Source organism: Geotrypetes seraphini, chromosome 4 (genome assembly GCF_902459505.1).
Source record: "Geotrypetes seraphini chromosome 4, aGeoSer1.1, whole genome shotgun sequence".
Taxonomy (NCBI): domain Eukaryota; kingdom Metazoa; phylum Chordata; class Amphibia; order Gymnophiona; family Dermophiidae; genus Geotrypetes; species Geotrypetes seraphini.
The window spans coordinates 324,941,436-324,954,807 of NC_047087.1; the positions used below are offsets into that span (position 1 = coordinate 324,941,436).

Here is a 13,372-nt window from a genome sequence, read left to right on the forward strand (position 1 = left end):
CCAAAGTGGGCTGAAGGGAGACCGGTCGTTGGGTGGGCAAAGGCAGGCCCGACTGAAGGGAGAAGTCTTTGGCTACCCTCGGATGGGCTGCGGGAGGCAGAGCTCAGAGAAGAGCAGAGGCAGAGCCAATCATAGAAACATAGAAAGATGACGGCAGAAAAGGGCTAAAGCCCATCAAGTCTACCCACTCTACTGTCCCACCCCATTAAGTCAGAGTGCTGCTCGACCCACGTAGAGATCCCACGTGGATGTCCCATTTATTCTTAAAGTCGAGCACGCTAGTGGCCTTGATCACTTGCACCGGTAGTTTGTTCCAGTGATCCACCACCCTTTCTGTAAAGAAATACTTCCTGGTGTCACCACCAAATCTCCCTCCTCTGAGTTTGAGCGGGTGCCCCCTTGTGACTGAAGGTCCCTTAAGAAAGAATATGTCGTTTTCCACCTCGACACGACCTGTGACGTACTTAAATGTCTCAATCATGTCACCCCTCTCCCTGCGCTCCTCTAGAGAGTAGAGCTGCAACTTGCCCAGTCTTTCCTCGTATGAGAGACCCTTGAGTCCGGAGACCATCCTAGTGGCCATTCGCTGGACTGACTCAGCTCGAAGTACATCTTTACGGTAATGTGGCCTCCAGAATTGCACACAGTACTCCAGATGAGGTCTCACCATGGTTCTGTACAGTGGCATTATGACTTCAGGTTTACGGCTGACGAAGCTTCTATTGATACATCCCATCATCCGCCTTGCCTTGGATGAGGCCTTCTCTACTTGTTTGGCAGCCTTCATGTCTGCACTGATGATTACTCTCAAGTCCCGTTCTTCTGAGGTCGTAGCTAGTGTTTCTCCATTCAAGGTGTATGCTCCTGTTTCCTCTTAAAGAGTTGCTCCCCGCTAGATGGGCTGGAGGAGAGCAGGGCTCGCAAGTGAGCAGGGCAGGGCAGATCCCTCCTGCTCGAGCGGCGTCGGGCGGAGGAAGGAGGGACAAGATGGAGGAAGCTTCCTCCTTCCTCTGCCTTGGAGTCGCTGAAGAGAAAAACTTTCGGCGGCCCGCAGTGGACTGAAGAGAGGCCGGGTCGCGCTTGAGTTAGCCTTTAGCAGCCCTCGGATGGGCTGGAGGAGAGCAGGGCTCGCAAGTGAGCAGGGCAGGGCAGATCCCTCCTGCTCGAGCGGCGGCGGGCGGAGGAAGGAGGGACAAGATGGAGGAAGCTTCCTCCTTCCTCTGCCTTGGAGTCGCTGAAGAGAAAAGCTTTTGGCGGCCCGCAGTGGGCTGAAGAGAGGCCGGGTCGTGCTTGAGTTAGCCTTTAGCAGTCCTCAGATGGGCTGGAGGAAACCTCTATCATATCATCCTGGGCCATCTCTTCTCCAAGATGAAGGGCCCTAGCTGCTTTAGCCTTTCCTCATAGGGAAGTGTTTCCACCCCTTTTATTATTTTTGTTACCCTTCTCTGTACCTTTTCTAATTCCACTACATCTTTTCTGAGATACAGCGACCAGAATTGCACAAGCATTCGAGGTACGGCCATACCATAGAGTGATGCAAGGGAATTATAACATCAGGACAATTGGGGTGGTAGACAAGTGGGTATAGTAGGTTTTAGGGGTGTTTTGGAGGGTTTACCTTACACTATGAGGGGGTTATGGTGAAATGTGTACCTGACACCCTTTATGTGAAGTTCACAGCAGTGCCCTCTAAGGTGCCTCACTGCTCTGTTGGCATATCTATGTGGCTAGTCCATTACAATAGTGATCTCCTCCAACATCTAAATGGTGTTGATTTGGATGTTTGTAACTTGGGCATTTTTGTGATCAAAAATGGTGAATAAAGTTATATGTCCTGACAGTCTAGACGTTCTGGCAGACAAGATGCCAAAATAGGCAAAAATATGAATGTCCCATTCGAAAATGGATGTTTCTCTGCCTCTGGATGTCTTGCAGGAAATGTCCTATCGAAAATGGCCCTCAACGTAACTTTGACAGTAAAAGGAGACAGAGAACTCTGAGACAGCATGAATGTGACTCAGCAATAACAGAAAGCGAACCAGATACAGGATAACTCTAAGAAAGAGCTCTTTTACAGTATTACTTTTTTATCACAGAGATAAAAGGAAGACAATAACAAAGACAGAAGCTATGGAACTCAGCAGAATGTAACTCAGTCAACAAGGTAGAAGGGAGTCTAATATAATGAAGCTCTGTGACAGTCTGGTATAAAGTAACTATCAGGAAGTTACAATAGAGAGAGTTTCACGGAGGGCTGTTCTATAAAGAGTAGCCTATCTTTAGCTCCCAGAGGGCACTTATTTGAAGCCCACTTTCCTTCATACACTACTAGTTAGTTAGGTGCAATCAACTTTTATTCGAGTTCTATCAACTTGATGAGTTATGGATCTAAAAAGAGATCAATTTTGTGCTAGACCTGCTGTCGCTAAAATTGTCTGTAGTACCTGAAGATTGGAAGGTGGCCAATGTTACACCAATTTTTAAAAAGGGCTCCAGGGGAGATCCAGGAAATTACAGACCGGTAAGTCTCACTTTGGTGCCGGGCAAAATGGTAGAAACGATTATAAAAAATTAAATTGTGGAACACATACACAAACATGATTTACTGAGACGGAGTCAGCATGGGTTCAGCTGAGGGAGATCTTGCCTCACAAATTTGCTTGACTTCTTTGAAGGTTTGAATAAACGTGGATAAAGGTGAGCCAGTTAATATAGTGTATCTAGATTTTCAAAAAGCTTAGATAAAGTTCCTCACGAGAGGCTCCTGAGAAAATTAAAGTGGCATGGGATAGGTGGCAAAGTTCAGTTGTGGATTAGGAATTGGTTATCAGATAGAAAACAGAGGATAGGGTTAAATGGTTATTTTTCTCAATGGAGGAGCGTAAACAGTGGAGTGCTGCAGGGGTCTGTACTGGGACCGGTGCTATTTATTTAACTTATTTATAAATGATCTGGAAATTGGAACAACGAGTGAGGTGATTAAATTTGCAGATGACTCTAAACTGTTCAAAGTTGTTAAAACGCATGCGGGTTGTGAAAAATTGCAGGCAGACCTTAGGAAATTGGAAGACGGGGCATCCAAGTGGCAGATGAAATTCAATGTGGACAAATGCAAAGTGATGCACATTGGGAAGAATAACCTGAATCACAGTTACCGGATGCAAGGGACCACCTTGGGGATTAGCATCCAAGAAAAGGATCTGGGTGTTGTAGACAATACGATGAAATCTTCTGCCCAATGTGTGGCAGTGGCCAAAAAAGCAAATAGGATGCTAGAAATTTTTTTTAAAAGGGATGGTTAACAAGACTAAGACTGTTATAATGCCCCTGTATCACTCCATGGTGTGACCTCATCTGGAGTATTGCGTTCAGTTCTGGTCTCCTTATTTCAAGAAAGATATAGTTGTGCTGGAAAAGATTCAGAGAAGAGCGACCAAGATGGTAAAAGGGATGGAACTCCTTTCGTATGAGGAAAGACTAAAACGGTTAGGGCTCTTCAGTTTGGAAAAGAGTCGACTGAGGGGAGATATGATTGAAGTCTACAAAATCCTGAGTGGAATAGAATGAATACAAGTGGATTGATTTTTTACTCTGTTAAAAATAACAAAGACTAGGGGACACTCGATGAAGTTACAGGGGAATACTTTTAAACCCAATTGCAGGAAATTTTTTTTACTCAGAGAATAGTTAAGCTTTGAAACGCATTGCCAGAGGATGTGGTAAGAGCAGATAGCGTTTTTAACATACCGGCTATCTGATTGGGGGAAAGGGGAAAGGGACTTGTATAGGCCCTCTTTGTAGTTTTACAACCATATTGAAAATGGTTTACATACAGGTACTTGAAGCATTTTCCCTATCTGTCCCAGTGGGTTCACAATCTATCTAAAGTACCTGGGGCAGAGAAGGATTAAATGACTTGCCCAGGGTCACAAGGAGCAGCATGGGGTTTGAACCTACAACTTCAGGGTGTTGAGGCTGTAGCTCTAATCACTATGCCACAGGTTGTTCTCTTTACCTGGTTCCTTCGATCTTCCCAACATAATGTTCTTCTCCAATGATTTTTCTCTTCTGTCAGTGTGACCAAAATAAGACAGTTGTAACTTCACAATTTGGGTTTTGAGCAACAGCCAGTAGAATCTCTACCAGAATCGTTTTGTTAGTTCTTCTGGCAGTCCATGGTACGCATAAATAACAATTCCATTGATAGACTACTAGAATATCCCAAAATATGTGCACATATTTATTTCGACATGAGCAATTACATCAGACATAGAGCTGGTATAATTCTTTATACTTAGATTCGGGAGATACACATGTAACTTATGTTGTTGAATAATTTCCCTTTGTGTGTGCCCCGCCCATGTTCTAGCTTGACTCTATCCACATGAAAGGCCACCTGTAAGGTGTATGCTACATGCTAATGAACAGAGCAACTCCAGATTGATCATATAGCATTTCCATGCATAGTCTGCTTGATTTTAAGGGGCTTTATAGAATAATCTACTGCTATCACTGAGATTGAAGAAAGGAGTAACTCTCTATCTAAGAAAGGCTTGTCAGTTACTCACCTGGCATGGGGCAGCCCAGAATTTCCACCCTCATGCAGATGTTTCCATCTTCATACCATGAGCGAGGATTGATTCTTATATATCTTGCAACCATTGGTTCTGGCAGCTCGTTCAGAACTGGGATCTCCTTCTCGGTGTTGCCTTCAAAAATCTGCCATTAGAAATATTTTCTGTAAGTGTTGTTTGACCGTCTCACTTCATCCACCCCTGGAAGCCTGTTTTTATTTACATTTTCTATGTAATTAATGATGTTTTACATTAATGGCACTTTTCGATCCCCCTTCTTCAATAGTGCCTATTATTGCATGATTATATTTACCTTTATCTCTCATAAAGATGCTAAAACTGTAGACACTGTAGTTATTGCCATAGGGCAGGGGTGTCCAATGTCGGTCCTCGAGGGCCGCAATCCAGTCGGGTTTTCAGGATTTCCCCAATGAATATGCATGAGATCTATTAGCATACAATGAAAGCAGTGCATGCAAATAGACCTCATGTATATTCATTGGGGAAATCCTGAAAATCCGACTGGACTGCGGCCCTCGAGGACCGACATTGGACACCCCTGCCATAGGGTTTTCTTTCACTATTACTGGAGACTATGGATTATCATCTTTAGGGTTTTCATTCATTATTATTGGAGATCCCATAGGTTATTATCTATAGCATTTTTAACATTATTATTGGAGACTCTGTTTAAAGAGGAATCTGAACTATGAATAATGTTCTTGATTCATTAACAATTGGTGATATGTAATCCTATGTTCCCTGCTAGTTATAGTGGGTTAAATGTGTGTACTGGAAGTATTGCTATAAGTTGCTCTTTAAATCATTGTGAATGTTTTATGCTGTTAACCGCTTAGTTATAGGCGGTTAAGAAATTTTAGAAATAAATAATTATTATCCATACTGGGTAGTTTTTCATTGTTTCAGGAGATGTCATGGGTCAAGTTTTCTTTCTATCTTACTGCAAATGTCATGTGTTATTAACTGTACGGTTTTCTTTCTTAGATGCTGGAGCCCCCATGAGTTCTTATCCCTAAGATTTTCTTTCTATACTTGTCTTTAAGCCTGTTACATTAACGGGTACTAGAATAGATGTGTGTGTGTGTCTTTCTTTCTTTCTCTCTCTCTCCTTGGCCTCTGTCTGTCTGCCTTTCTTTCTCTCTGTCTCTCTCTTTCCTCGGTTGTCCACCACCACCCCTTCCCTGCTCCCCCTGTCCAGCAGCAGCCCTTCTCCCTTCCTTTACCTCCCCCCCTGTCCAGCAGCACCTCTTCCCTGCTCCCCCTGTCCAGCAGTAGGCCTTCTCCTTTCCTCTTACCTCCCCCCTGTCCAGCAGCACCTCTTACCTGATCCCCCTGTCCAGCATCCGCTAGCCCGGGCAGTCTCGGGGCTTTTGCTAGGCCGGCCCACCTTGCATTATCGAAGTGGGCCGGCCTAGCAAATGCCCCGCGGCTGCTGCGTTTGCTGGTCCGGGGGTGAGAAAAGGTGTCCTGGCAGTGCAGGAGTTAAACCGCCACTGCCATCGCAAGCCGACCCACGCGCCACAAGCCGCCCCACGTGCTGCAAGCCACCCCAAGCGCCAGAAATTGAATTTGACACGGAGGCACACAGCACGGTGGCAGGGATCACAAAACCCTAAGTGTGCATGCTATTATCCATAAGTTTTGTTTATTACAGGAGACACTGTGAGTTATCATCCCTAGGGTTTCCTTCATTATTATTGGAGATCCTCCATTGCCCCAGGTACCATAGCTAGATTGTCAGCCCACCGGGACAGATAGGGAAAAATGCTCAGAGCACCTCCTTAGATTATAAACTGAATGTGAACTGCTGAGATGGCTGTGTCAATGGGCAGTATATCAAATACAAAATAAACTTGGAAACTTAGAAACTTTGTATTTATAGCATATTTGTCACTGTTATTGGAGACCTTATAACATATAATGCTTACTGGGGGGGGGGGTCATTGTTTGAGGAGATGTTATGGGATATTATACATAGAATCTTCTTTCACTATTACTGTATACTATGTGGGTTATCAAAGAACTTCGGTAAAATTAGGCTGCCTACAAGAAAACCTCTATGAGATGTATGTCAAGTGGACGAGAAATAAGGAACATCAAGATGGGTACACGATGAGGGATTTGCTTGGATTTCCATTAAGCGGGATAAAATGGTAGTTGAAAATGGAATGAAAACAGTACAAGTATAGCAGCGGAGAAGAAGGGTGTGAGTTGCGATGGTAATCTGTTCCTTCGTAAAGTTTGAGTGTTTCCTGGGAGGCCTACAACTTCATCTTTGAGCCTGAATGTTTCACTCCCTAGCAAGCAAGCTGTGAGCTTATGGAATCGTTACCCAATTGTCGGCTTGTCTTTTGCCAGGTCTCCAATGACTCTGGGGCTTACGATGTCAATATCTCACTGTCTAAAGATATTAGCCTAGTTATGGCTAGCACTCAGGATAGCATTGGCAAAGATGTTTGTTCCCGACGAAGATGTAACTTGGGAAAGGTGCTGCTTCAAGAGGAGGAGTTTGTGCACTTCGAAATCTGTTTAACCCTATTATGATGTTTTATATATTACTTGTTTGGTTTAGTTATTATAATAATAATGAATCCTTATGGAAGGATTTGTTAACTCTTAATGTTTTGTTTTGTTGTTTTTTTTATTATCCCATATATGGATTTCATATATTAACATGTTCTTTATTTAATGTATAATATAGATTCTATTTTATTCTAAAGTGAAGTTCAATACAATTATTCTTAATGGGAATGGGCAGTGAGGCAAAGTATAATTTTTGTTTAAAATGTAATGGAATCCTGTAGGCTCTTGCTAAAATGATTTGGTTTAATATATATTTATTTATATATGCATTCATTATTTTGAATATATAAGATATTTATTGAATGATTTCAAAATGGATTTATATTTTATTTAAGGGACCTCTTGAGATTTTGTATTACTAAAATAATAGTTAAGTGGAAAATAAACTTGTAATCATAAAAAACTGGCTCAACACAAATAAATTGGCATTAAACCTCAAAAAAACGAAATCGATGCTTTTTTCTTGGAAAAGGGATATAGCATTAAGCACTCCGTTTTCCATTAACAACACCGAATTGGAATTGGTCACCACTTCATTGATGATAAACTTACCTATCATGATCATGTTAGCAATATTGTTAAATCATGTTTTTATAAATTACGTTTAATTCGTTCACTTGCCAAATTCCTAGAGTCTAAATCTATTAATATTTTAATACATTCCTTGGTAATATCCAAAATAGACTATTGTAACTCCCTCCTTCTTAATATCACTCAAAAAGAAGGCTGCAATTAATCCAAAATACTGCCGTGAAAACGATCCACAATGCGAAAAAATATGATCATGTTACCCCTCTGTTGATTAAATCCCATTGGCTTCCGGTAAGCCACCGCATTACTTTTAAATTACTGTTTTTAGTTTTTAAAGCTTTGAGTTATAATGAACCACAATTTATTAATAGGTGGTTAATCCCATACAACACTTCACGATCTCTCCGCTCGACTTCCCACAATCTTCTTTCCGTTCCCTCGATGAAAGTTATAGGAATTAGACGGCACGACATGTTTTCTGTAATGGCCCCCCAATCATGGAACCTCCTACCTCAATACATTAGAGAATTAAAAGATTTACCCTCATTTAAAAAAACCTTAAAAACATATCTTTTTAAAGATGCATATGATTCCTAGCGTTCTAATTAACAATTTTTATTTAAGTAGCCAAAATTACCCCCCTTTTTGTTCATTCCTTTTATGTTCTTCTTTCTCTCCTATTTAAAGATTGTAACTTTCTCCCCATTTTCCCACACAATTCTTGTAAGTTTTAACCCACAATATAAAAGTCATTTTGTACGTCAGCACCAATATTTTATCTGCACATTTATATTATGTTGTACATCGCTTAGCAATCTAAATAAGCGATTCATTAAGAACGAATAAACTTGAACTTGAATTTTTTAATGTGTATGCCCCTAATACGAATCAAATTGAATTTATTAAAAAGTTACAACAATTAATACTCTCTCTGGCTGCTTTTAATGTAGTAGTAGCTGGAGGTTTTAATGCTGTTATGGATCCATTAATAGATAAAAAACCAAGTAAAATTATGAAATCCTTAGGGTTAGATAATTTGATACAATCTTGTGATCTGAAAGATATATGGCGGATACTTCGTTTTAATGAGCGGGAATTTTCTTTTTGTTCACAAGTTCATAAATCCTTTTCTAGAATAGACTATATTTTTGTCTCAAATCAAATGGCACAACAAGTGACAAAAGCGTCCCTAGACCCTATCATTTTGTCTGATCATGGAGATGTATGGATTGAATTTAAGTTTAAGGAGCAAGAGTATAGCAGGTCTGGTTGGAGATTCAATAATACAGTGGTACCTCAGTTTACAAGTGCACTGGTTTGCGAGTGTTTTGCAAGATGAGCAAAACATTTGCAAAATCGGCACCTCGGAAACCGAGCTTGGCTCGATTTACAAGTGTCCCCCCACGAACCGGCACCCCCCGATGCAATTGGACACCCCCGATGCAATCCGGCACCCTCCCCTCTGCGATCCGGCACCCCCCCACAATTCGTCACCCCCCTCCCCCCCCCCGCCGTGATTGGGCACCCCCCACCGCGATCCAGCACCCTTCCCCGACGCGATTGGGCACCGCCCCGCCGCTTCTTACTGTCATCTGGGCACCGGTACCGGCATGTCCTGTACTTGGTGCTGGTGCCCAAAGATCAGCCTCCTCTTCTGCTGGACCTTGAGCATGCACAGATACTCAAGGCCCAGCAGAAGAGAAGGCCGATCTACGGGCACCGGCACCAAGCACAGGACATGCTTGAATTTTGATTGAATTTGCTTGAAAATGATTGAATTTTTTAAAATTAATACTTCAGAAGAAATTACCATAGAAACATTATGGGATGCATTTAAGGCTACCATGACAGGCAATATTATTTTGTATTTGGCATATATTAGAAACAACTTAAAAAACAATATTCTTATTTGGAAAAAGAAATTAAACATTTGGAAGCTTATTTAGTTGATAAGTGGGAGCAAAGTACCCTGCAGGCTTTATTAAAAACAAAGGGTAAATATAATGAGATATCATCAAAATTTGTAAGGAATGATTCGTTTTCCCAACAAACTTTGTATTATGGAAGTTCAAATAAGGCGGGAAGATTATTGGCAAATTATCTTAAAGCGAAGAAAAGAAGAACAAAAATTATTGCAATAAAAGATGAGAAAGGAGAGTTACATACTCAAATTGGAAGCATTTTAAGTCAATTTCTAAATTTTTATAAAGACCTATATTCTTCTGAGCCTTATGAAAATAGAGGAGAAGATGGTTTAGACTTTTTGAATCTAATTGAGGGGCCGAAAATTCCTGAGCATATAATAAAAAGTTTAGAGGAGCCTATATCATTAAAAGAATTAGAAACAGCGTTGAAATCTCTTAGAGTTGGATCTGCTCCAGGTAGTGATGGTTTCACAGTAGAATTTTATAAATCATTTCAAATTACCCTATTAATAATAATAATAATAATAATAACTTTATTTTTGTATACCGCAGTACCAGAATAGTTCAAAGCGGTTTACATGACAAGAGACTGTACATCTACAGCGAAATTTACAAATAAGTCAATCAATCAATATAACTTAGCAAGTCGGGAGCAGGCAAGAAGGAGATAGAGAGATTATAAACAAGTCAATCGGCATGGCTTAGGAAGTCGGGTGCAGGTAGGTGGGAGGTGCAGGTAGGGAGAAGGCAGGTAGGTGGGAGGTGCAGGAAGGTGGGAGGTACAAGGCATAGTTAAAAGTTGAGTTACAAGGAGGGCGGGAGTCAGAGATATTTGTCAAAGAGATAAGTTTTGATTGACTTCCTGAAAGTTTGGTAGGAGGGAGAATTAGAGATGAGAGTGGATAGACATTTGTTCCATTTGCATGCCTGGAACGCTAGGGATCTGTCGAGGAATCTCTTGTAGATGCAGCACTTTAGGGACGGGAAGGCAAACAAGTGGGTGTTACGTGTGCGGGTGGGGCCCGGACGGACAAAGTGATCTGATAGGTAGATTGGGGACGAGCCTGTTAGGGTTTTGAAGCAGAGGCAAGCAAATTTGAAGATAATCCTCGCCTCCATAGGCAGCCAGTGCTGTTATTTCAAATGGTAAACTGCTTGACTTTTCACAGTTGAAACATAAATATTGTCTTAATAAATCACAAAGTTTTAGATGGTTGCAATTGAAGCAGGCTATTCAGGAGGGGTTCCCTGAATGGAAAAATCTCAATAATCAGTATAGTCTGGAGTTCTTATGCTTTCAGGTGGACTTCTTGGGACACCAGGCCGCACAGTGGTATAAATTAATAAACGGATTTGTAAATAAAAAAACTAAAAATGGACTAAGAGACATTTGGAGCATTGAGATAAAGCATCAAATTTTTTGTAGAAGGGGCTTATATGGTCAGATTTTTTGAGATTAAAGATGAGTCGAACGGCTGCACTCTGAACGAGTCTTAAGCGTTTGATGGTTTTTTAAAATGAACCTAGGTAGATGATATTACAGTAGTCTAGGATGCTCAGGATTAGTGATTGGACCAGTAATCGGAAGGAGAAGAAGTCAAAGTAGTGTTTGATGGTGCGGAATTTCCAGAGGTTACCAAAACATTTTTTAATCTGAGCATTACCTCATTTATTGAAATTATCAGTCTCAACTAAATAAGGGTTGAATTACAAGTACATGGCAGAATCAATGACTATAGTTTTGCCAAAGCCAAACAAAGATCCCACATTGGTTTCAAATTATAGGCCTATATCATTAATCAATGTAGATGTAAAATTTTTGGCAAAGACATTGGCTTTACGCTTAGCCAAGGTTCTCCCTTTTATTATTGATATGCACCAAACTGGATTCGTTGCTAAGAGATATTCATATAATAACACAAGATTGGCTTTTCATATGTTAAATTTAACAAAAGCCATGAAAGATCTGGCTTTTTCTGTGTCCTTGGATGCAGAGAAAGCCTTTGATCAGGTGGAATGGACCTTCATGTATCAAGCTATGGAATGGTTTGGAATAGGTTCAAGATTTATACAAATGATTCAAACATTGTATAGCTCCCCTGTTGCAAAATTGTATATTAATAATAATTTTTCAGAACGCTTTAATTTGCGGAGGGGGGTTAGACAAGGTTGTCCCATGTCTCCTTTGCTTTTTGATATTGTTTTGGAACCCTTGCTATTAGCTATTCTGCAAGTAAAGGAGATACAGGGTATTCCTTATTTAGACCGGGAATACAAAGTCTCTGCATATGCAGACGATATTTTGCTTCATTTGAGAAATCCAGAAACAACCATTCCATGCTTACTTGAATTGATTGAGAAATTTGGAAAATTTTCAGGGTATAAGATAAATTGGAGTAAATCTAAAGGCCTTCCACTAAACGTGTATTGTACAAAAGGCTTGTTTGATTCATTTTCTTTTGTATGGAAGGAAGGTGGATTAAAATATTTGGGAATTTGGATACAAACCATGCTGGAAGACACAATGAAAGAGAATGAAAAATCTTTATTGCAGAAGGTAACAGAAATGTGCGAGCAATGGAATCCAGTATATCTGTCTTGGTGGGGGAGAGTTCAAACTATTAAAATGATGATATTGCCTGTGGTTTGTTATCAGATGGGAATGTTACCTGTTTTTTTTAAGGGGTCCTTTTATAAAAAGTTAAACAGTATTCTTACAAAATTTGTTTGGCTGGGCAAAACTCCTAGAATTGCTTTAGTATCTCTACAAAAACCAATTGCGGAGGGTGGGGTAAATTTTCCCAATTTTTATAAGTATCATCAAGCCTATATTTTGCGCCAAGGTATGTATTGGGTCCTCCCAGAGCTCATTGATAATACCCCAGACTGGTTGTGGTTGGAGTGGCGACTCATGTTCCCTTTATGTTTATGTCATGTTCTTAGTATTAAAATGCCTAGATTGTATAAAGATAACAGAATATTTATGGATACATGGAAAACTTTGCGATATGTTAATAATTTAACATCTATTCCAATCTATAAATCAACAAATCAAACTATATGGTTAAACTCCAAGATTCAAATTGGCGGATTTAAGGTCATCTGGAAGCATTGGATGATAGCAGGTATACGGATTTTGGGTGATGTTATTTCAAATGGTAAACTGCTTGACTTTTCACAGTTGAAACATAAATATTGTCTTAATAAATCACAAAGTTTTAGATGGTTGCAATTGAAGCAGGCTATTCAGGAGGGGTTCCCTGAATGGAAAAATCTCAATAATCAGTATAGTCTGGAGTTCTTATGCTTTCAGGTGGACTTCTTGGGACACCAGGCCGCACAGTGGTATAAATTAATAAACTGATTTGTAAATAAAAAAACTAAAAATGGACTAAGAGACATTTGGAGCATTGAGATAAAGCATCAAATTACTGCGTCTCAATGGCCACAAATTTGGTCTTGGAGAATGAGCAGTGGCATACCAAGGGGGAAGCAGAGGGGGGGCGGTCCAACCCGGGTGCAGCCTTAGGGGGGGTGCACAGCCAGCCAGGTCCGGAAAATTCTACCGGGCCGATCAGCCTGCCTCTCCCCGACGTCAATTCTGGCGACGGAGAAAGTTCGGGCCAGCCATTCGCTGCCTAGCTGGGCGGAACTTCCTCTTCGACAGCAGAATTAACATTGGGGAGAGGAATGCTGGTTGGCCCGACACAAGGAAAACGCAGGGAAGGCGAGCTTGGG

General features: G+C 40.9%; 1 protein-coding gene across 1 annotated transcript in view; it reads right to left on the bottom strand.

The window, feature by feature from the left end:
- Positions 1-13,372, bottom strand: part of CPXM2 (carboxypeptidase X, M14 family member 2) — a 258,848-nt gene that overhangs the window by 157,566 nt on the left and 87,910 nt on the right. The window contains exon 6 of the mRNA XM_033941873.1: positions 4,569-4,719. Coding sequence (XP_033797764.1) covers positions 4,569-4,719 — 151 coding nt within the window. The remainder of the gene's footprint in view (positions 1-4,568; positions 4,720-13,372) is intronic.